The sequence below is a fragment of the Staurois parvus genome, unplaced genomic scaffold, assembly GCF_062004578.1.
Source record: "Staurois parvus isolate SC_StPar_1 unplaced genomic scaffold, SC_StPar_1.0 ptg001252l, whole genome shotgun sequence".
NCBI classification, from domain to species: domain Eukaryota; kingdom Metazoa; phylum Chordata; class Amphibia; order Anura; family Ranidae; genus Staurois; species Staurois parvus.
Window position 1 is genome coordinate 2,723,362 of NW_028319048.1, and position 24,101 is coordinate 2,747,462.

At 44.0% G+C, this 24,101-nt stretch overlaps 1 protein-coding gene across 1 annotated transcript; it reads left to right on the forward strand.

The window, feature by feature from the left end:
- Positions 1–672: 672 nt before the first annotated feature.
- LOC149437879 (uncharacterized) lies at positions 673–13,188 on the forward strand. The gene is made up of 4 exons (XM_089660531.1): positions 673–1,057; positions 4,346–4,472; positions 11,029–11,102; positions 12,644–13,188. Exons 1-4 carry the CDS (start codon positions 727–729, stop codon positions 13,015–13,017), a joined length of 906 nt encoding a protein of 301 aa, XP_089516657.1. The 5' UTR covers positions 673–726; the 3' UTR covers positions 13,018–13,188.
- Positions 13,189–24,101: the final 10,913 nt, after the last annotated feature.

Here is a 24,101-nt window from a genome sequence, read left to right on the forward strand (position 1 = left end):
TAGACCCCTCCCTCAAAAGTAGATCCCACCCATCAACAACTGACCCCCCCAGCAACATAAGGGCTGAGGGGAGTTCCATTGTTTCTGCTTGGAGTCTAGTGTTGCTGGGGGGGATTTTGTTGCTGGCTGCAGAGGATCTATTTTACTGCTTTTCTTGTTGTTAACAAATTCCATACAAAATACTTAACACAACAAAATGATACTTCTGTATTCTCTAAAAAAAAGCGGCACAGGGGGGAGGGGTTTAGGGGGTGGAACCAAGGAACAGTGCTTGGAGGTGGGTGAGGGGCGGGGACAAAGGCAACTTGGATAGAGAGAATTCCTGCACCTATTCTCTGAGAAAAAGAGCCCTGGTTCTGGTGACAACCATTACTTCTCTCAATTTGGAGGGATTCCTCCCACTTCCTGTTGTGGCTATGGGTCAGGAAGTGAAGAGAAATCTCCCCAATAGGACACAGATGGAAAAAAACAAAACAAAAACAGAAACAAACATAACCCTCCCTTACTGTATCCAAAAATGGAAAAAATAAATAAACATTTTGCCTATAGTTGTGTGTAAGATACAAGGGCAGGACCCGGTTCAGTTTGTGGCATGTTGTTATACCTGTGTGCAAAGGAATGTAATCTGTATAAGAAACATTTCAGCACACTCCCATCATTGTACGCAGCAAACGTGGAAGCAAATTTTACCAGAAACAGAATATCACAGAAACAAGACACTGGGCAATGTTTCCAGCAATTGACCCCACACAATACAAACAATTCATCCTTGATTTTCATCTTCCAGGAGGTCCCTCAGAGGACCAGACATACACCAGGGTGCTCCTGCAGCTGTTTGGTTACACCGGTCATGGCAAATCGGCTTTTGTCAACTCCTGCATCTATGCCCTTGGAGAAGACGAATTCTGGACCCATGCCACAACTGGATCAACTGAAACCTCCGTTATCACAAGGAGGAGAAACAAGTATGATCTTACTGATACCATCTCCATCGTGGACAACAGAGGATTCAGAACAAAGGACGGAGCTGAGGAAGCGGTGGCTTATGCACAACTAGGTAATCTATAAAATATTTTCTTTGTCAACCTATTATGCTTGGGAGGAAAGTTCATAAAATATGTTTATATTGTATTCAGCTGCCCCAAATTTAAAGAATTTGTTGCCATTTTTCACATTTGAATAGAAAGTTGCAAAGACTGGAAACATTTTGCCACAAACCTCTGACAATGAAGGAGGTCTTTTATGTCATATGTCAGCATTTTTGGTTGGTAGTATGGTGTAAAAAAAGAAAAAAAGACAGATGGACTATAACATAGACTATAATCCAATAGAGAAAACAGCAACAGATGGTGTCATGGTGAGGGAGATTTACTAAAGCAAATGTTCAATTATCAATCATTAACCACCTCATTGCCGCAATATAGCCGAAAGATGACTACAGAGCGGTTCTCTGAGTCTGGGACGGTGTCTATAGACGTCCTCCTAGAACGCGCCTTGTAGACCAAATTGTTCATCTTGCTGCCTCTTCCCTCGAGGTTTCTCTACATCAGGGGTCTCCAAATTTTCAAAACAAAGGGCCAGTTTACTTTATGGGGGTCGGATTGTGGCCAGTGGGAGTAGAAAATGCTCCGTCATCACAATGTCATAGGCTTGGTGGCATGGCTTTCGTTTCTCAGAGAATAGGTGCAGGTACTCCCCCCTTCCGAGTCACCCCTTGTCTCCATCCCCTACCCACCTTTGAGCACTGTCCCTTGGTCCCACCTCCCAGTACAGTCCTTTTAGAGAATACAGAACCAAATATAATTCTGTGGTGCTGGGTAAGTTGTAAGAAACGTGTTAATGATAACAAAAAAAGCAGTAAAAGAGACCCCCTGCAGCCATCAACAATAGATTACCCCCAAGAAAAAATAGACCACCTCACAACAATATACCTCCAGTAATAAAAGATCCTTCAAGAGACAATATTTCTCCCAGCAGTCAGCATCAGTAGATCCCTCCCAGCAACATAACACCCCATCCAGCAGCAATAGTTCTCCCACAAGCCACAATAGAGCCCCCATCAACAACCATAGACCCCCTGCAACAATAGATCCTCCAAGTGACAACTGTTCCTCTACAAGCCAGCATCAATAGATACTCCAACACACCCCAGTAGCCCTAGCCATAACATACATTTAGTGATGGAGGTGCTGGAACTACATTCCCCCATATTCCCACTGAAATAAAGCCCTGCTTGGTGGTCAGTGGGAGTAAAAAAATGACACCATTGGTTCCAGTGGGAGGAATAGTGCCCCATCATTACTGTCAGTGGGAAGAATAGTACTCTATAATTAGTGTCAGTGGGAGATTTAGTTCCTCATCTCTGGTGTCAAGGGGAGATATAGTATCTTGTCTTTGATGTCAGTTGAAGGAATAGTACCCCATGATTGGTGTCAGTGGGAAAATAAATTCCTCATTTCTGGTGTCAGTGGGAGTAATAGTCCACTAAGGACCAGATAAAGGCAAGAAAAAGTCCACATCTGGCCCACAGGCCGCAGCTTGGTGACCCCTGCTCTAAGTTATTACCACCTTCTCCTTTCTTTCTACTTCATGTCCTTGAAAAGCAAACAAGACATTTTTTACCTTAATACATTCCCTGCATTAAAATGGTTGCAAAGGCAGAAAGTCGTTTACATTCTCTGCATTAAGGTAAAAAGCCTTCTGTGTTCAGCTGCCCTACCCCCCCCCCCCCCCCCACCAAATACTTACCTGAGCCTAATCTCAATCCCCAGAGCAGTGGCTCCCTCCTCTCTCTTCCTCCTCACTGGACATTGGCTCTTGCTACTGTGCCTGTGAGGGAGGAGCAGTGGTGTTGCTGAGCTGCAATGTGTGTGTCAATGGACACACACAGCGCAGCTTGGGAGTAAGCCAGTACTAGTATCTCCATAGTAAGTGGCTTATTATAGGGGTACTTGGAAGGGGAAAGGAGTCAGGAGCACTGGTGGGTGACCACAGAGGAGGAGGTTGGGGGCTGTTGTGTGCAGAACCATTGTAAGTATAACCTGCCTAAAATGTTAAGAAAAAAAAGATCCCGATCATTTTAAAGTGATACTAAAGGTTATTTTTTTTCTGTAAAATAACAAACATGATATACTTACCTGCTGTGTGCAGTGGTTTTGCACAGAGCAGCCCGGATCCTCCACTTCTTGGGTCCCCTTCCGGCACTCCTGGCTCCTCCTTTCTGTCGGACGCCCCCATAACAAGCAGCTTGCTACGGGGGCACCTGAGTAGGCATGTTGCCAAGCTGCTACTGTGTGTATCTGTTCACACACAGAGCTGTGGCTTCGCCTTGCCCCCTCTCTGTCTTCATTGGCTGACTGGCTGTGATTGACAGCAGTGAGAGCCAATGAGGAGGAAGAGACCCGGGACAGCTGAAGCTGTTATGCACATCGATGGATTGGAATGGGATTGGAATGGGATGGATGGGAATGGTAAGTATTGGGGGGAGGCTGTACACAGAAAGTTTTTTACCTTCATGCATACAATGCATGAAGGTGAAAAACCTTGAACCTTTACAACCACTTTAAGGTAGTAAATGTCCCATTATTTGACCCCCCCTCCCCTTCCCCAACTACTTGAGTCCTCACTCCATCCAGCGCTGTGCCCGTCTGTGGTGGCTCTTTTCTCCCTCCATGCATTCACAGGACACAAAGGCAGCAGTGGGAGCCATTGGTTTCTGTTGCTGTCACTCAAATGCTGTAGGAAAGGAATGGGAGGCAGGACCGAGCTGCACTATGTGTGTCTATGGACTCAGGAGCGGATCTACAGGTGTGCCACCATAGCAAGCGGCGGCTGTCATTGCCCATCGTCATTGGCCACACATGCAGGAGTTCCATAAGGATCGGCATCACTGAATTTGTACAGTGAGCGGCTCACTCTACAGGGGTGGACAGGCAGGTAAGTAACTTTAGTGCAGAAGAGGCAAAGCATGAGTCTGCTGCATTACAATTCCTGCCTGTCTGACAGTTTTTATATTTTTAGTTAAAGTTCCACATTAAATAAGTGAATTTGCACTTAGAGGATGCGCTGAATCTGGCTGACTTCAGTCCTCCTATCATGGGCAAGACAACATCTTTATTTTTTCTTTCATTTTCCATACAGATGGTAAGATATCCTGAACAAAAGAATTGTGCTTTCATTTTCTCCTCATGTACTAAGCTACTGTAAGTGAGAAAACTGACTCTGCAAAGTGGTCATGCTCTAATCTTTAGTAAATTGGCCCCGATGTGTGACGTTATGGTGGACACCAGTCATGTAGTTCCTATAACTCTGGTATCTTTTTATGTCTGTCTGTTGTCACTCGCAGGTCATTTTCTCCCCTTGGATGAGGAAGTGGTGCTGACTAAGGACTTTGTGTGGATAATGTCCTGGGTGGAGGATTCTGACCCAACACCAAACTACACCGATTTTATTGTCCCCATATTTATTTACAGGTATGGATCTATAGAAAGCTTTGCATACATTGTTATGACAAAATTATAATATTTGATGTATGTTTTGTGCTACTTTGCATGACTGTAATTGGCTATAAAGTATAACCACTTGTGGACCGTCCCATGTACTGTTACTGCGGCAGGCCAGCCGCTCTGCGCTGGGAACATACATGTATGCGATCCAGCATTTCCAGGTATGGGGAGAGCATGCGGGCGCAATGCCCATCTGTACTGTCATACAGTACAGCACAAGTTGGTCAGCAGGTTCCGGCCAATGATGTATGACCAGGACCTGCTGATCAGCTTAGCAAATCACAGTACAGAGCCCTGTGTTTACTAAAAACACAGGGCTCTGTACATAGAGCAGCAATGTGCCTGTTTTTTCTCCCTGCAAATCAGGGAGAAGAGACAGCCACATCTATTAGTAAAAGCAGCACATATTGCATACATCACACACTTTACAGATTGGTAGGCACACAGTTAACCCTTTGATTGCCCCTAGATGTTAACCCCTTCCCAGCCAGTGGCTTTAGTACAGTGACAGTGTACAGCATTATCACTGAAAACTGTATTAGTATCACTGGCGATGTCAGTGTCAGTCAGTTCCCACCCCAGTGTCAATTAGGGGTTTATTTACTAACGCCGGTAGAGTTCAAAATCAGGATCATTTCTACATAGAAACCAATAAATTGGACAAATAAATTGGTTGAATGTCTTAACCATTTCAATACCGGGCAATTTTCCCCCTTCCTGCCCAGGCCATTTTTCAGGTTTCAGCGCTCTCACACTTTGAATGACAATTGCGCGGTCATACAACAATGTACCCAAACTAAAATTTTATCATTTTCTTAACACAACTAGAGCTTTCTTTTGGTGGTATTTAATCACGGCTGGGGTTTTTATTTTTGGCTAAATTAACAAAAAAAGACCAAAAATTTTGAAAAAAAAACACGTTTTTCTTTGTTTCTGTTATAAAAATTTCCAAATAAATAATTGTTCTTCATAAATTTAGGCCGAGATGTATTCTGCTACATGTCTTTGGTGAAAATAACCCAAATTAGGATGTATTATTTAGTTTGTAGGAAAGTTATAGAGTTCACAAACTATGGTATAGATCTGAAAATTGATCAATCCTGAAGTACTGACAGCCAATCTAATTTCTTGAGACAGTACAGATATCCCCAAATGTCAGGACAATACAGATATCCCCCAAATGTCAGGACAGTACAGATATCCCCCAAATGTCAGGACAGTACAGATATCCCCCAAATGTCAGAACAGTACAGATATCCCCCAAATGTCAGGACAGTACAGATATCCCCCAAATGTCAGGACAGTACAGATATCCCCCAAATGTCAGAACAGTACAGATATCCCCCAAATGTCAGAACAGTACAGATATCCCCCAAATGTCAGAATAGTACAGATATCCCCCAAATGTCAGGACAGTACAGATATCCTCCAAATGTCAGGACAGTACAGATATCCCCCCAAATGTCAGAATAGTACAGATATCCCCCAAATGTCAGGACAGTACAGATATCCCCAAAATGTCAGAACAGTACAGATATCCCCCAAATGTCAGAATAGTACAGATATCCCCCAAATGTCAGGACAGTACAGATATCCCCCAAATGTCAGGACAGTACACATATCCCCCCAAATGTCAGGACAGTACAGATATCCCCCAAATGTCAGGACAGTACAGATATCCCCCAAATGTCAGAACAGTACAGATATCCCCCAAATGTCAGAATAGTACAGATATCCCCCAAATGTCAGGACAGTACAGATATCCCCCAAATGTCAGGACAGTACAGATATCCCCCAAATGTCAGGACAGTACAGATATCCCCCAAATGTCAGAATAGTACAGATATCCCCCAAATGTCAGGACAGTACAGATATCCCCAAATGTCAGGACAGGACAGATATCCCCCAAATGTCAGAACAGTACAGATATCCCCAAATGACCCCTTTTTGCAGAGTAGACAGTCCAGTGTACTTCATAAGAGGAGTGGCGAGTTTTTTGAAGTTGTATTTTTTTTTGTCAGAATTTTTCGGAAAATGAAAAAAAATATTTTCACTATTTTTTTTTTTACATACTGTCACCAGTGCAGTACAGCGTCATCATATAACTGGTATGGCAGTGAACAGGGACACTGACTGGTGACAGTATGAAAAAAAATATATGTTTTATTTTTTTATTATTTTTAATTTTTTATTACTTTTTTTTTTTTTTTTAAGATTTTTTTTTTCAGATTTTACTATGACCAAAGTAGTACACTGTTACCATAGTAACATTGTACTACTTTGGGGAACTGATCAGTATTTTTTTTTTTTACACAATTTGCTTATAGCAAAGAATTACTTTGCTATAAGCAAGCATTTACCTGAATGATAAAATAGAATAAAAACGAGCGCTGGGTGTGAAAAATTCAAGCCGCTAGCATAAAGGTAAACCTCGTGTAACCTCTTCATAGAGAATAAAATAAAGCAAAAAATGCAGCGCTTAAGTATATAGTAGGAAAATTGACATATGTACAGCAGTAATAGAAGGAAATGCATTAAAAGTGCGACATGCACCAGGTATAGCGTACATCAATTAATGTAAACAGTGGTCGGGTAAGTGGTACAGATTCATCCGACCAATCAAAGTGCATATAGTGATAGGGATGTTAGAGTCATTAGGTCTAGGAGTACATCCGAGTATCAATCAAATCCGGGACTTCTGTGATAGGAGAATAGCTGTAAAATGCACTAACCAGATAGCACAAGACAAAGCGCATTGGAGTATAATGACCTACTCCTGGTCACAGCCCAATGGTCCTCAGCGTAGAGCCCTCAGGAACAACTGTGCACCGCTCTTGCCGTCTCCTACCACCAGGGGGAGTGCGCCTCTTTACAGTAACACGAATTTGCCTTATATCCTCTATCGCCAGGGGTGGTGTGCTTTCATATCAGGAGATCATCTCAGGGACTCAGCAATAAGACCCAAAAGAGAGAAATCTTGATAGTGTAGTATTTTTATTCAAGAGATTGGTAAAAACAGGTAGCAGACTTACATAGTAAAATCCAAAGAAGCTGATTCACAGAATCCAAAAAGATGGCCGACAGTCACATGCATGGACCATGTAGGTAGCAAGTGGTATGAGAGGTATCCTTATCCCTAACGCGTTTCGTGGCAAGAGCACAGTTACTGTTACTGTATTGTCTCATGTTCTGTCTCCCACTATAATGTACAGCGACATACTGAACGACATATCAGACTGGATGTCGCTCCATTTCCTCAAACTGAACCTTTCCAAAACCGAGCTCCTAATCTTCCCCCCAGCCCACGCCCCCCACCCCACCCTCTCCATCACGACCAACAACACCACCATCAGTCCCACCCTGCAAGCCAAAATCCTAGGTGTCACTCTTGACTCAAACCTGTCCTTCCAACCTCCTGTCCAATCGCTGACAAACTCATGCAGGCTCCACCTCCACAACATCTCCAAAATACGTTCGTTCCTAACCCCAGACACTACTAAACAACTCATTCACTCCCTTATTATATCACGTCTGGACTACTGCAACTCCCTCCTCACCGGCCTACCCCAACGCAGGCTATCCCCGCTCCAGTCTATCCTGAACTCAGCGGCCAGACTCATCCACCTTACCAACCGCTCCGCTTCTGCCACCCCCCTCTGTCATTCCCTCCACTGGCCTCCACTCAGTGTCCTCCACCCCCCTCTGTCATTCCCTCCACTGGCTCCCAGTTGCCCAATGCATTAAATTCAAACTACTAACACTGACGTACAAAGCCGTCCACCATACTGCCCCAAACTACCTCACCGACCTGATACCCAAATACCACCCTACCCGTGCCCTCCGCTCCTCACAAGACCTCCTACTTTCTTGCTCCCTGGTCTCCTCCTCCCACGCCCGACTGCAGGACTTCTCCAGGACTTCCTCCATCCTCTGGAACTCACTACCCAATCCATCAGACTGTCACCTACACTCCTCACCTTTAGGCACACCCTGAACACCCATCTCTTCAAGGAAGCCTACTCCACCCTCACCTAACAGCCAATCTCCTCCACTCTTCCTACCACTCCATCCCCCACAGCCACTTCCTCCTGTACCTCTACCCCCTCCCTCCTAGATTGTAAGCTGGAAAGAGCGGGGCCCTCGAACCCCTCGTGTATTGTATTGTTACTGTATTGTCTCATGTTCTGTCCCCCACTATAATGTACAGCGCTGAGCAAACTTTTAGCGCTATATAAATACTGTGTAATAATAATAATAATATCGACGTTAATTGTTCAGCGTTACAGGTGCATGTCGGAGGTGCCAGGACCTCGGAACGTGGGCTGTTCTTTTGCATGACCACGTTGTCTTTTATCTGTCTGTGTGTGGTGGAGGTGTCGGACATATAATTTTGTTTGCAAATTTTTTGATTTTGACTTAGGAATATACTTTGGTTTTTGTTTAGCCGAGGTTTGTTCTCATTGGAACCTCTATGCCAGTGGATCCCTTCCCCTGGTTTTCTTTGTTTTTCTTATGATATAATTGGTTCCGAGGACACCACTTTTTGTATCACATGTAGTGAGTCAGCCATGTCTACTTACATGTAACTTTTGAGTTACCCAATTTTGGGACTCTATTTTCAATACTATTAAATTGAATTTTTCCTTGTTAGGCATCTCAGTTGTTTATTCAATTTTGCAAATGACTTAGAAATGAGTACGTGTTCATGTGAAACGCGTCGACTGCTCCTCTGTCCTGTCTTGGATCTGTCATGTTCTTATCATATTGCATGTTAAGGATTCCAACAGAGGATTTCATCCACCACATTGCTGTTTGTGCCGCCAACCATTCTGTTCTTCCATTGTACTATCGCAGTCCCGCTGACAGGAATGGTTCCAGTAGTTGTGCTAATTATTTAACTGTATCATGTGACCGCTGTCATTGGCTCTCAGGACTCTTACATGATTGGGTGTCTATCCTGCTGGCTCTCTGATTGGTAACAGCTTAGTCAGTGTGGTGGGAGTGCTCAGAGAGCGTTCTCACTGCACACAACCAGCATGAACACGTGTGTGCGGGGGGGGTCAGCATTAAAGTGGTTCTAAAGCCTCAAGGTTTCTATCTTACGAAAGGGTAACAGACCCACCCCCTCACCCCCCCCCCGCTTACCTGAGCTTCATCGTGATCCAAAGCTGTGAATGAGAGCTGGGGCTCTCCTGGCTTTGTCCCTCCTCATTGGGCAGATTGATAGCAGCCATTGGCTCCTGCTCCTGTCAATCAACTCCATTGATAAGGGAGTGGGGGGCAGGGCCAAGTCCTGCTGTCTGTGTCAATGGATGCAGCAGCAGGGTTCGGGAGCGAGGAGTGCAGGCAAGGCACCTGAGAAGAGGAGGATCGGGGGCCACTCTGTGCAATTCTATTACATAGAGCAGGTAAGTGTAGACATGTTTGTTATTAAAATAAATGTTTACAACTACTTTAATGTTATTTTCTTGCTGCCCTACACACTCACCGGCCATGTTATTAGAAACACCAGTTCAATTGCTTGGTAACTAATTGGTGCTAATTAGCCAATCACATGGCAGCAACTCAATGCATTTAGGCATCTAGACGTGGTGAAGACGACTTGCTGAAGTTCAAACCAAACATCAGAATGGGGAAGAAAGGGGATTTAAGTGACTTTGAACGAAAAAGAGAAAATATCCAGTGAGTGGCAGTTGTTTGGAGGAAAATGCCTCGTTGAGGTCAAAGATCAGAGGAGAATGGACAGACTGGTTCCAGATCCTAGAAAGGCAACAGTAACTCCAATAACCACTTGTTACAACCGAGGTATGCAGAATACCATCTCTGAATGCACTATATATCCAGCCTTGAAGCAGATGGGCTACAGCAGCAGAAGACCACATCGGGTGCCACTCTTGTCAGCTAAGAACAGGAAACAGAGGCTGCAATTCACACAGGAAATTGGACAATAGAAGATTGGAGAAATGTTGCCTGGTATGCTGAGTCTCAATTTCAGCTGCGACATTCAGATGGTAGGGTCAGAATTTGGCATAAACAACATGAAAGCATGGATCCATCCTGCCTTGTATCCATGGATCATGGATGTGCAGCCAACAAATCTGCAACAACTGCGTGTTGCTATCATGTCTATATGGACCAGAAACTCTGAGAAGTGTTTCCAACACCTTGTTGAATCTATGCCATGAAGAATGAAGGCAAAAGGGGGTCCAACCCGGTACTACCAAGGTGGACCTAATAAAGTGGCCGGTGAGAGTATATGAGTTACATTGTAGGCAAGCAGTTATAAGTTGAGTTGTCAATTTTCTTTGAATGTCATTTCATGTGGGGCTGTCCTGCAGCAGTTTGTGTCCCATCCTCTACCCACAAGTCCATATTCAAGAGGTCTGCCTTTCTCAGCTAGTCTTCCCAATCATTTATAGACATACATGATGTCAGGAGGTGAAACAACTTTCCTATCTAAAAAAATGAAATATCTTTGAACAAAGTTGGTATATAAGGACACTAAACTTTGGTTTTCTTTTAGTGCGAGGCACAAACTTCCAAAGGAGCAACTTTATGAATTGCACAGTTTTTTCACGAACTGCAGAGATATGACAGGTAACTTCACTTCTCAGATGTTACAGCTCAGATGTTTCACTGCTAAGACTACCTGAAGAACATCTTTGTTGACTTAAGGGATTCAAAAAAGAATAGAGTGAGGTGACTCTTCTATCAGCCAAGATGATTGTAAAAGAAAAAAATGTAATTAATAGCTCACTAACCATGACTGAAAGTATATACACAGGTCTGGTCAAGGGGGTGTTCCTCAAAGTCTTCCTAAAGAAATGTATCCCTCACACCTTCACCCCCCCTTCCATAAGTTTTTTGAATCACATAGTGGTGGTATCTATGATGGAGGAAGAGGCCCAGGATGCTATGACCATTATTCAGGGACATTCAACAAGAAGGTGTGAATTTGTTTGGAACCCATGCAAGCTCTCTGTCAGAATGGAGAGGGCACAAGCAGTTAGGGATTCCACTTGCTATGAACCAAAACAGCACATTTTCAAGTAGCAATCCAAGAAAACTAAATCCAGGGCACTCCTCACTCATGTCACTCTTCTTTATGTCACTCTTCTTTATGTAAAATATACTGTATACTCACCTAGGTGAATGCAGCATCACTCTGATGCTGCATCTGTCCCCTGACGATTCTGCACTGAGAACTGAGCGATCAGACACCCCTGATCACTGAGTTCTCCCCTCCATTCTGAGAAGAAAACCGGGACTGACAGTCACCAGCTCTTTGCTCTGCCCCTCAGCACTCACTGGAACGCTGAGCTGTGGAGGGAGCAAGAAGGGCTGCCTCAGTCTCTCAGCAATTTGCTGCCAGTCCGGGCTGCTGGGTAAATCCCGACTGTAGAGTTGGGATCGATCCAGCGCCTGGACTAGCTGAGTTACGTCTGTTTGCTGAAAGTGGGCCACAGTCATGCAGAATGAACTGCACTCCTGTGATCCATAGGAGAAATATGGCCAAAAAAGCTTTGCAATTTAAATTGCAATTGACACAACACCTTGACACTCCTCACCATCTGAGGACTGGAAAGCTGCAATATATTACATTTGTGTTCTTGTGCTCACATACACTTTCATTAATTCGTTTTTGAGATCATATACAATTGTACAGCATTTTCTCCCTCTACATATATTTTGTATAAATACACAAATGGCCAGTAATGCACCTGTCCTTGAATGTAGTAAACCTAGAATCAGTGCCAGGGTTGCCATTTTTATACTTCACTTTCATTTAGGAACAAAAGAAAAAAAAGTGTCATACTGAAAAACAAAGAAAGTTCACAACTGAACCTTAAAAAAACAATATTTCAAAAATCTAAAGATACAATTATTCCATAGAGATGCCATTTTGAATGTGACTCAGCGCCTGTAATGTGATCTCAGGGTCTGCGCTGAATTATGAGAGTTGTCAGGAGCCATATGCAGGTTCCCATTGACATGAATGTAAAGAAGAACATTTCTTGCTGCACACTGAAAAGGAAAGGCCATTCTTAATATGACCAGAAAAATAAACTTGTTAAAGGTAGTGAACTCTTGGAAGTTTATATTTTCAACTGAAAATTCCTATTTTTTTATTATGACAGGGGTTTTTCCTGTTGTTGTCCTTACACACAAGTTTAAGAACGACTTCAAAGATTTAGAAGAAAAGTTTAGAAGGGAGGGAGCAGAAATGGTGCTGGCCATTGAGAATTACACCCCCACGGACCACAGGAAGACTCCAGGGCGGTGCAATAATATACAGAAAGTGATCGTGGAAGCTTTGCAAGAAGTAAGATTCCGCCTGACACAGCCAAGGAATCCAATGAAAGAACGTATACAACACAAGAAGTTCCTTCTGCAATTTGTATATAAATTCATACTTACCGAGACAAAAGCAAAAGCTAAAAAACAGGAGTATGAGAGGCTGAAAGCTCTGGCAGATAAAAGATTGTTTAAAACGTTTCCCTATGATAACTAAAACACTTTTATGGTTCTCGTGTATGAAAACCACTACAGGAAAAAAAAAAAAAAGAAAAGTAGGTGGTGATCAAAGTTATCAAATTGGAGCTTCCCCAATGCTGACATAAAGCTTTGCTAACTGTCTTCCAGAAACAGCTAAATACATAATAAAAGTTACTACTAGTTCCCACCAGTGCTTCTTATGTAGAGCTACCCCCGCAGGGGCTGCTTGTATCTTGCCCAGCCTTTCCCCTAGATCTTCTCCCACAGCCAAGCACACCACATTTCTTATACCAGGTGCACACAACGTTCACTTATTACTCCAATCATCAGTCTGGGGGTTCTAGCTTCTCTGTTGTCTTTATTTCATTGGAACTGGGAAAGGGAAGGGATATAATAGGATACTCTGAATCTAACTATGACAACTGAGGACAGCTTATCTGTGGGCTTTCCTTAGTGAATCTGTGTAGCCGACTGTACAAACATGGAGCAAAGCACCCCGCCCCCATAGTAAAACACTCCCTACACACAGTTAACCCTTTGATCGCCCCTCACATTAACCCCTGCATGCCCAGTGCCATTAGCACACTGTCAGTGCTTTTTTTAGTAGTGATCACTGTATTGGTGTCACTGGGGAAGTCGCTGATCGCCACCATTACTAGTAAAAAAAAAAGAAAATCCCAATATCCATACCGCTATTTGAAAACGCTAAAACATTCACATAGACCAATTAATTTCCACGTATTGGAATTTTTTTAAGCAAAGACATGTCACAGAATACATTTTAGCATGAATTTATGACAGAATTTGATTTTTTTAAATTTTTTTACTGAACATGTTTAATAGCAAAAAGTAAAAAAAAATGTTTCTCAAAATTGTCGGCCTTTTTTTTATAGCGCAAAAAAAAATACACAGGTGATCAAATACCACTGAAAGAAAGTGCAATTGTAGGAAAAAAGGACATAAATTTAGTTAAAGTAATGCAGCGCCATAACGCCAAAAATGGCCTGGTCAGGAAGGGGAGGGGATACTCTGGAGGGGGAGGGGTTAAGCAGGAGACCACGCTATACTAAACTAAACTATATACATACTACAAACCTACCTAAGGGGGCGCTACACTTACACAAAAAGCCTAGGTATTCCATCATATGTCCACTGATTTTACAAATACATCCCCATCCCCCTCTGAGTAATTGCTACATTAATAAAAAAAAAAAAAAAAACCCCAGCTAATCTAAATATCCCTTTTAGTCACCTAAATCCATGGTCATGTGATGTACTGAGCACTGAGTCTGTTGTCATCAAGACTGAAAAATAGTGGGAGGGTCCTCATTCAGGTGGTCTCTCACTGGGTGATGATGATGCTTCCTATTGGCTGTCCAGCAAGGGGGGCTCAAAAGACAGCGAGCCGGGCTGCGGCCGGCGTGAATGGAAATGCTGGATTGCTGGCGAAGCCCAGCGGTGGGTGGAAGACTCAAGCAAGTGATCTGATTTGAAAGCCTTAAAAGAAAAAAAAATTAATTTGGATTGGGTAACGGTCAGAGGGAAGGACTTTAGGGGTTTCCAGTGGAAGTAATCTTCAGTAATGCTGCCATAACGCTTCCATTTCTTCCCTAAAAATATGGGAGCCTTTCCTCATCTCCTCTAAACATTCTGTTTATGGCAGGGCCGGATCTAGCCAGTATGATATGGGGGTGCAGTAATAAATGTCAGGGGGGCAGAGGGTATGAGGTCTGCAGGGCAGTGTACACAAACAGGAATGAATAGCGGAGTGTACAGGTCAGAGGACGGGGTTAGCAGAGCAGAGGTCAGGAATCAGCAGTTTGGAGGGCGGGGTACCGATGGACTTCTGTACAACCAGCTTCTAGGAACATTTCCACCCGATCAGCACCGCCAGTTATAGCCGGCAGCACTGATCAGTACTAAGTGATAAGTATCTCCGATGTCAGAACACAATACCTCAGCGGGAGTGATTTCCGCATCCACGTGGGAACCCCGATGTTGAACAAAAAATGACTGATGTATAGACTGCCTTACTGAGTGTCACTCAGTGTCCCCAGAGTGCCACCACTTTACACCAGAGTCTTGCAGAGTGTCCCCTTACATCAGATTCTGGTATAGTCCCCTTCTTACATCAGAGTCTTGCAGAGTGCCCCCTTACATCGGATTCTGGTATAGTCCCCTTCTTACATCAGAGTCTGGCATAGTGTCCCCTTACATCAGATTCTGGTATAGTCCCCTTCTTACATCAGAGTCTTGCAGAGTGCCCCCTTACATCGGATTCTGGTATAGTCCCCTTCTTACACCAGAGTCTGGCATAGTGTCCCCTTACATCAGATTCTGGTATAGTCCATTCTTACATCAGAGTCTGGCAGAGTGTCCCCTTACATCAGATTCTGGTATAATCCCCTTCTTACATCAGAGTCAGAGGAGGGAGAAAGATGGGAAAGAGAAGGAGGGGGAGGGAGAAAGATGGGGGAGAGAAGGAGGGGGGAGGGAGAAAGATGGGGGAGAGAAGGGAGGGAGATGGGCTCAGCTCTCTCACCCCAGGCTTTTCAGGTGGCTCAGGCAGTCTTCAGTCTTGCAGCCACCATGTAGTTGTCAGCTATAGAGCTTCAAGTTTCCCGCCCACACATCTTCTCAAGTACAGCACTGGTTGAGAATTGCAGTGTGGGCGGGGCATCCATGAGGAAAGGGGCGGGGTAGATACAAGGACAGGGGTGGGACAGACACAAGGAGAGGGGTGGGGCATACATGAGGAGAGGGGTGGGGCAGTCACAAGGAGAGGAGTGGGAGGAGGAGGAAGTGCACATTGATCTCTCCTATCCCGTCCATGCAGAGAAGGGGAGGGGAGTGTGCTGGTTGGGCTCCGGCACAGACACTGGACTTGATAGATGCAGCCAACCGCTGCACACAGCTTCATCTGATGGACATCATCCACAGCTTGCCTGGGTGGGCACAACTGATACCTGGGGGGTATCGCCCACCCCAGCACCCCCCTAGATCCGGCCATGGTTTATGGTGCTACTACAATATCTTACTGTCTGCTCTTGTTAGGTTGATCCACCATTTTATCAGCCATGAGCCCAACTCACTTCCTGTGATATGTGAAAGGTTGTAGAATCTCTGTAATTATAAATAACTGTTCATTAAATGACCTCTCATCCTGACCGCTGCCTACAGCTATTTCCTTTTGTTAAAAACGTATAATATAAAGCATTGGATCCCATAATATAGGGCGGGTATCCAAATGTATGCTGTCTGCTGTGAGGGGTATAGATGAAATTAGTCATTACTTTTATGGGAAGTACACATTTTCCTTTGTCTACCCCAATCTGTGCGTACAATTACAAATAATAATCCGTCACCGTGCACATAATTCTGTGAACATGGGAACTAAAGAAAAAGGCATATTGACACAGTAAGCTGACTACCAAAATCCACCATGAAAATATTACTAATAATAGTAACAACAACAACAACAAAAAAATAATAATAATAAAATTATTATTTAAAATATAATTTACAGTAATATTTGTAACAACAAAATTAATAACAATAACAGCAAAAGAAAAAAATAATGATCATTATTATTCGCAATATATTTAACAACAATATTTTACCAACAAAAATAATATTAGTAAAAATAATATCAACAACAGAAACAACAACAATAATAATAACGCAAACCAAGGACTTTGTTCTATCAGACTTGCTGCCCAGCAAACTCCCAGCCAGTTTAAACATCAGCTATTTCTCTTGTCACAGGCAATGAAAGTACTCTCCAGAATGGAGAATGATTTTTTTTTTACAAGGAACTCTCCATTTTTTATTATTATTTTTTTTTTAATCATAGGTTTTGATTTTTACCTTACTGTGTGCCAATAAACCACTTTTTTTATTTTTTCACGTTCACAGAATTAGTCAATACACTATTGTACATTGCATGGTAATTTGGACCACATTTATAAATACCTGAATGATTGAAGTTAGTATAACGTCACCTCACTCACTAAGCTAAGTAAAAAAATCCTCTCAAAGTGAACATTGGGGGTGATTTACTAAAACTGGAGAGTGCGAGATCTGGTGCAGCTCTGCATAGAAACCAATCAGCTTCCAGGTTTTAATGTCAAAGCTTAAGGCGGAGCTCCAGTCAAACTAAAAACTGTAAAAAACAGCCACTCATCTGTCCCTCGATCCAGCAATGTCCTCACCGGAGCAGTCCTTCGCTTCCCGGTGCCGGCATCCCAAGTGTGAGTGTTTTTACATTCAGGAACAAGCAACATAAAGTACATAAAATGTTTTACTAACCAACTATATACAGTACAGTAAGTTACAGGTGGAAACTAGGGCATACTCCCAATAGTAGTGGGCACAGAGTAATGGCCACACACAGTGCCTACAATGCACAAGTTCTTCCAGCCCGAGGGAGAACAGACGTAATCAGGATTGTTATAATAAACCGTATCTCACCAGTTACACGAGTTCCGGATGCTTCTGGCCATACAGTGATGTGGGATTGCAGACAGGTTCACCGGACAGTAGGTGGCAGCATGTGGGGAGCAGCAAGATGGTCGCCTACCAGTTTCCAGGACCAGTGTGGAGTAGAATCAGTTGTAAGGTATGTCACGCTGCCTCCATTCGTAAGTATGAGTTGTACATAAGTAGAATGTTCGTAACTCGGGGACTACCTGTACTCAGAGTCAATGTAATTTATCCCTCTGGGTTAGAGCATACTAAGTGTGTCTGATACAACACATACATCCTTCTGAGTCGGAAACAATGGTAAAATATAGCAGCCAGACAGACAGGAGCTGGATGACTGTGGCAGGTTTTGACATCCCGGATGGTACTTGGGGACTTATGTGTTTATTGTCCTCCACAACACATCCTGGAGCCCACTGAAGTTCAGGGTTGACCTGGGAACCTAGGCTGTGGGTCTCGGGAGTGGGCCTTTACATATGTACACATTGTGTGCTGTCAAAGGAGAGACGCAGTAAGCTGATGAAAAGGGGACAAGTTCTGCTTTCTTGCCTTGAAATGCTATGTAGTACTGTAAGCATCAAGAAGAACGTGTCCCTGGGTTCGCTGCATAAAGAGCTTTCTTCTCAGAAAATGCAATGGTGTGGAGTGCTATATTAATATGGCTTGTGGATACCTAACCTGCCCCTAAGAGGCGACCTCCTAACGTGTGCCCAGAGGGTAGACTGTTTAGTCTTTCAGGTACAAGCCTAACAGTCCTGCAACTGGGAAGTCATATCCCTCTGGAGAGATCTACATGGAGGAAAGAAGCGGCACTTCTTCCAGTCTACGTTGTTGAAAGCCCTATCCAACTGGTCCAAGGAGGTTCTTTCATGTCTAAGTCTGTACTAAATAAAGAAAGCACTGTCTATTTGTATATTCTGTCTGTTTGGTTTGTCATGTGACTGCCAAAAGCAATGGTATCTGCCGAAACAACAATATATAGGATTCAACAGACTGAAATCTGATTGTTTGTAGCTACCACAACATGCATCTTCCACAGACTTCAATTCCAGAGACAGTAAACAGTCCTTGAGCTTGGGGGGGGGTTAGGGTCTATTAAGGGAATTTAACGTGGATGAGGTAAGGGGTGTATGGGATGCCTAATGGAACTGCAATTGAGGACAACTTCCTGGAACTATGTACAAGTCTTTTAGACAAACAATCCTCTTCTTGGAGAGCTCAACAGTCTCTCCTGGTGTACCACCCCAGACCCCACATAAACCTCCTCTATCCAGCTGTCTGAAGGAATCCCTGGACATGGGATCCTGTGCCTGACACTTTGATGTGAAACAGTCCTGGGCAAGGAGATAATCCAGTTTCCCACCAGAGTGCTTCTTTCCCCTCAACTGGCCCGGGGGGTGTAGGATTACTCACCTATGTCTATGAGCTGGTGGGTTGATAGCTGCTTCCAGGCCTTCCACTGGGCCAGCTACTTCCCTGCTGCACAGGTGGACTTCTCTCTGGGGGCTGATGAGGTCTGAGATTTCCTCCTCTCCAGCACCACTTCCTGGAGGTGAGCCCTTTCCCAACTGGGCCCCCTCCCAGGCTTCTGCACCTCATCCTTCTCACTCCATCTTCCCCTGAACTTGCCTGCTACTGAACAGACTCAGACACTCTTAAGGGCTGTCCTGACCCCATGCCAAGACTCCTGTTTAGTATTGGCCAGGATCCCTTGAGAGTGAAGACTGTCTTCTCCTCACACCTGTCCACAGAGCTCTAGAGACTCCTCCAAGTCTCTAGATCAGTCAGAGGTATAAGGGAGCTGCTCTGCAGAGCCTCTCAGTCCTGACCCAAATTTGACCCTGCTAACTATCACACCAGGCCACTACTCAGCCACTAACAAGAAATTAAACTCTAGCTCTTCCTAGCTAACTAGGAGGGTGCTACAAACATAATGTCAGTAGGCAAGTTCTGAGGGATCAGGGTAATAAGACCAGGCTGGAGAGGTGGTAATTATGTGCATAGAAAATCAAAACAAGAATTCAAGTGGCTATAAGAGTTGGACACCAGAGCATTTTTTTCAGTGGGAACAAGGGGGAACATAGTTCAAGTGCCTCCCCCACTGAAAGTATGTAATGACAAGGGATGGTGGGGTGTGCTGGAGGGGTTATTGTTGCTGGGGGGAATCTATTATTGTGTGAGGGAGGCTATTGTTTCTGGTTTAATTTTGCTGGTGGGGTATCTTTTGTTGCTGGGGGGGGTCTTATGTGGCTGGTGGGGTCAATTGCTGTTGGCAGGGATCTGTTGTTGATGGCTTCTGGAGGGTCTATTGTTGCTGGCTGCTAGGAGATTCATTGTCGTTGGCTGGGGTCTATTGTTACTGGGGTGGATCAAGGGACAGTGCATGGAGGTGGATAGGGGGTAGAATCAGGGGATGGTGCTTAGAGGTGAGTAGGGGGGAGAACCAAGGGATGGTGCTTGGAGGTGGGTAGAGGGGTAGAACCAAGGGACGGTGCTTGGAGGTGAGTAGGGGGGGAGAACCAAGTGATGGTGCTTGGAGGTGGGTAGAGGGGTAGAACCATGGGACTGTGCTTGGAGGTGGGTAGAGGGGTAGAACCAAGGGACTGTGCTTGGAGGTGGGTAGGGGGGGAGAACCAAGGGACGGTGCTTGGAGGTGGGTAGGGGGGGTGAAAACAAGAAGTGACTCAGAAGTGGGGGGTACCTGCACCCATTCTTTGAAAAGAAAACCCTTTAGACACAATGGTCTCTAAAGGGACTGAATACCAAAACTGAACATTTTGCATTAAAATAAATACGGAAGTTTACAGTAACTTGATATACATTTTTATAAATTGTCATAATTATGAGAAATGCGCTATAAAAAGCACATATCCTCTAACAGGTCTAACCTATTAGCCAGCAGCCAAAAGGAATACACACCCTGGTATTCACAAAGTGAACACAAAAATATCAGCACTAGTTAGTGAAACCTCTCAAATATCAAAGTGATTATATCCAATTCCCTTCACATACAATGTAGTGTAATACTTAGATGAATATAACATATATTATATGATGACATTCAAAGATCTCAATAGTGAAGTCTGTGATCAATAAATTATCCTTTATATCCACCAAAGTCTTCAACTCTCAGAAAATATTCCACCAGTGTGCTCTGTGGGCTTTGGGAAAAAAATAAAGGCTCCCCAGAATGTACTGACCCCCTATAATTACATTAAGTGGGTCAAACAATGCTTTTTCACCATAGGGTTTGATTAAACAGGTACTCAGGTCATCCCCTTCACAGGGTTTAATTAAACAGATACTCATGTCGGCCTCTTCTCCTAGATTTATCTGGGTACTCTTTAGGTAGGATTCCCCACATCGCTACTCTCAATTCAACAAATCCATTCTCTTGGCAGATGTAGAAAAATCGGTTTATTATACAAGTTTTATGAGACTTCCCCACAGGTAAGTGTACATGGTCCAGGATGTCCCACCAGGATTTCTCCATGTATATAAAAAGACCAGTCAGGTGCAGAATAAAAAAATTAGTTTTGTTTCATTTCATTTTTATTCCTATTTAACCAATAGGGGACCGCCCCCAGTACATATAATGTGACAAGGCGGCCCCTGTGCGCAGGATCACGTATATAAATGTGATCCTGCATTTCCGAGCTGATCGCAGCTCCGGGAGTCAATCACCGGGTCCCGACGGGTTATTGCCGCCGGAGCCCAGTGATTGCTGCAAACACCGACAGGGAGGACGACTGCATTGTTTACAATGCAGCTCTCCTCCCTGTCAGTTTGGGCACACTTTTCTTTAGCACTGATCACTGTATTGGTGTCACTGGGGATGTCAGTGATCCCAAGTCAGTTCTCCCCAGTGTCAAAATGTCCACTGCAGTCCCACCATAAGTCGCTGATCGCCGCTATTATTAGTATTTAAAAAACAAAATCCAGTATCTATACCGCCATTTGTAGACGCTTTAACTTTCACGTAAACCAATTAATTTATACGTATTGGGTTTTTTTAGTAAAGACACGGAGCAGAATACATTTTGACCGAAATTTATTATGAAATTAGATTTTTTACATTGTTTTACTGGACATGTTTTATAGCAAAAAGTCCAAAATATTGCTTTTTTTCTCAAGATTGCCCGTCAGTACACCAGTCATCACATTTAACCCCTTGATTGCCAGGAACATGTTCATACACAATAAACCTCCATTGCTAGTAAAGTGTCTGAACGGGTCAATATCTTTGATCAGACCAGCACTATACCAGCATTCACATTAGTATAGTGCCCCCAAAAATGCAGTGATAGCAGGATCAGCCCCGGCACCTGCCAGCACCTGCGTTTAGCCCCTACGCTTACCCCACCTTCTTCTCTCCCAGCAAGTGCAGTGTCAGTAGGTCGCTGTCACTTCTTGATACATTGCACACAAAACCGCAGTGTTGGCAGAATCAGGCCTGATCTCTGATAGCACTTGTCGGTAAATTTTGATGACTCTCATATGCAGCAGAGTGCCAGTACTAGTGCCACGCTACCTTTCGGTGAACTGGAGTGTACCAGTGGTCTAGTACATCCTGGTCTTTCACATACCAGCACTGCAGTATCACTTGGTGGCTTGGTGACTCCCACAAGTGCAGTACAAACTGGTGCGGTGGCGAGCACAAGTATTGTCCTGCAACCACCAAGAATTCGCACACAGGCCCGCAGAGCCCCTAATATCCTTCTGGATGTGCTTGCAAATCCTGATTGGCAGCCCACAAATTCTGCAGCACCCATACTTCCCCCATCCACTGCCCAACCCAGAATTCAGGTGGAAACAGCAAATTTAACTCCTCCCTTTGATTCTTTGGAGCTGCTTTTCACGGAAGATCTGTATACGTTGATTGTGGATCAAAGCAATTGATATGCACAACAATTTATCACCGCCAACCCAAATTCAAACCTTGCCAGACCATTTGCATGGAAACCCATTACGGTTTCCGAATTAAACTTTTGGGGGGCCTAACCCTCGACATGGGAATAAAAAAATGAATTGCATTTGTATTGGTCCACAGACCCGATTCATCACATGCCCGTCTGCTCTGCTGCCATGGCCAGGCATAGATATGAGAGTATATAATATGTTTTATGCATTTCAATGACAATACACTCTGTCATCCTCGGGGTGACCCTGAATTTGACCGGCTCCACAAAATTTAGCCCCTCGCAAATCACCTTAACCAAAAATTTACAGATGTCTATACTCCCCAGCAAAACATCTCCATTGATGAGCCCCTCATTAATTTTTCTGGTCGCCTTTCATTCAAACAATTTCTCACCAGCAAGCGTGCCAGATATGGGGTCAAGATGTATAAGACCTGTGAGAGGACATCAGGCTATACTATAAGTTTTGGCTTTACAAGGGAAAAGAGCCCCCCGGATGCCCAGACTGCATGGGGAATAGTGGCAAGATAGTTTGGGACTTGGTGTCATCCTTTTTCCATATGGGGTACCACTTATACGTGGACAATTTTTTTTCAAGTGTGCCACTATTTAGACATTTGCACAATCTTGGAATTGGCACATGTGGCACCGTGTGACCTAATGCCCACTATTAGAAGTGGGTGGATGCAGGGCGGTATATTCTAATGGAGGGCATACTACACACTTTTTCTGGCAGAGATTTCTTCTCTTTTTTTCATTCAGCCCACAGGCTGCATGCAAAAAAAAAAAGAACATAACATATATACCCAACAAGGACCAGCGACATACTGGTACATCACTGGACTTGCTTATATCAGGATGATGCCTACAGCTGCAGGCATCATCCTGGTATCATTTTTTTCAGCCGGTGATCGAATTTCATGTAAAAGCAATCCTAGTGGCTAATTAGCTACAGGATTGCTTTTACAAGCAGTGGGAGATGATGCCCCCCCTCCCCTGCTGCCCTCTACAGCCTTCTCAGGCAGTCCCGTGCCATCGGGGGAACCTGAGAATGCAGCCGGTGTTTCTGCCAGCTGACCATAGAGCTGATTGGAGACCGGAATGGTGCCAATCATCTCTATAGTCTAAGAAACCGGAAGCTACAAGCATTTCATCACTTCAATTTTGCAATTTAAACAGCTCCATTTGTAAATTGGGAAAGCATCTGATCACTCTGATCTTGGTGAGATTAGATAATGTCAGGGCAGAGGAGATATCCAGAGTCTGATAGACCCCAGAATCCTAAAAAAAGAATATATGACAATGCCCATTGAAGTTATAGGGGATACTTGCATTCCCTGTGATAGCATTAAAAGTGATCAAAAAAATGAAAGGGACAGTGTAAAAATAGTAAAAAAAATCAAAATAACTTAAAAAAAGCAACCTCGCTCCCCTGCGCACGCTTGTACCTGAATGCTCGAGCATTGACCCTGTGCCAGTATGTAAACAACGGTTGCACCATGCATGTGAGGTATTGCCGTGAACGTCAGATCCAGGGCAGTAATTCTAGCACTAGACCTCCTCTGTAAATCTAAAATGGTAGCTTGTAAATGCTTTTAAAGTGTTGCCGATGGATATTAAAAATGTTTGCAGTTTGTCGCCACTGCATGGGGCATGTGCAGTTTTAAAGCATGTTATGAGGTGCATGGGTGTCCGGCAC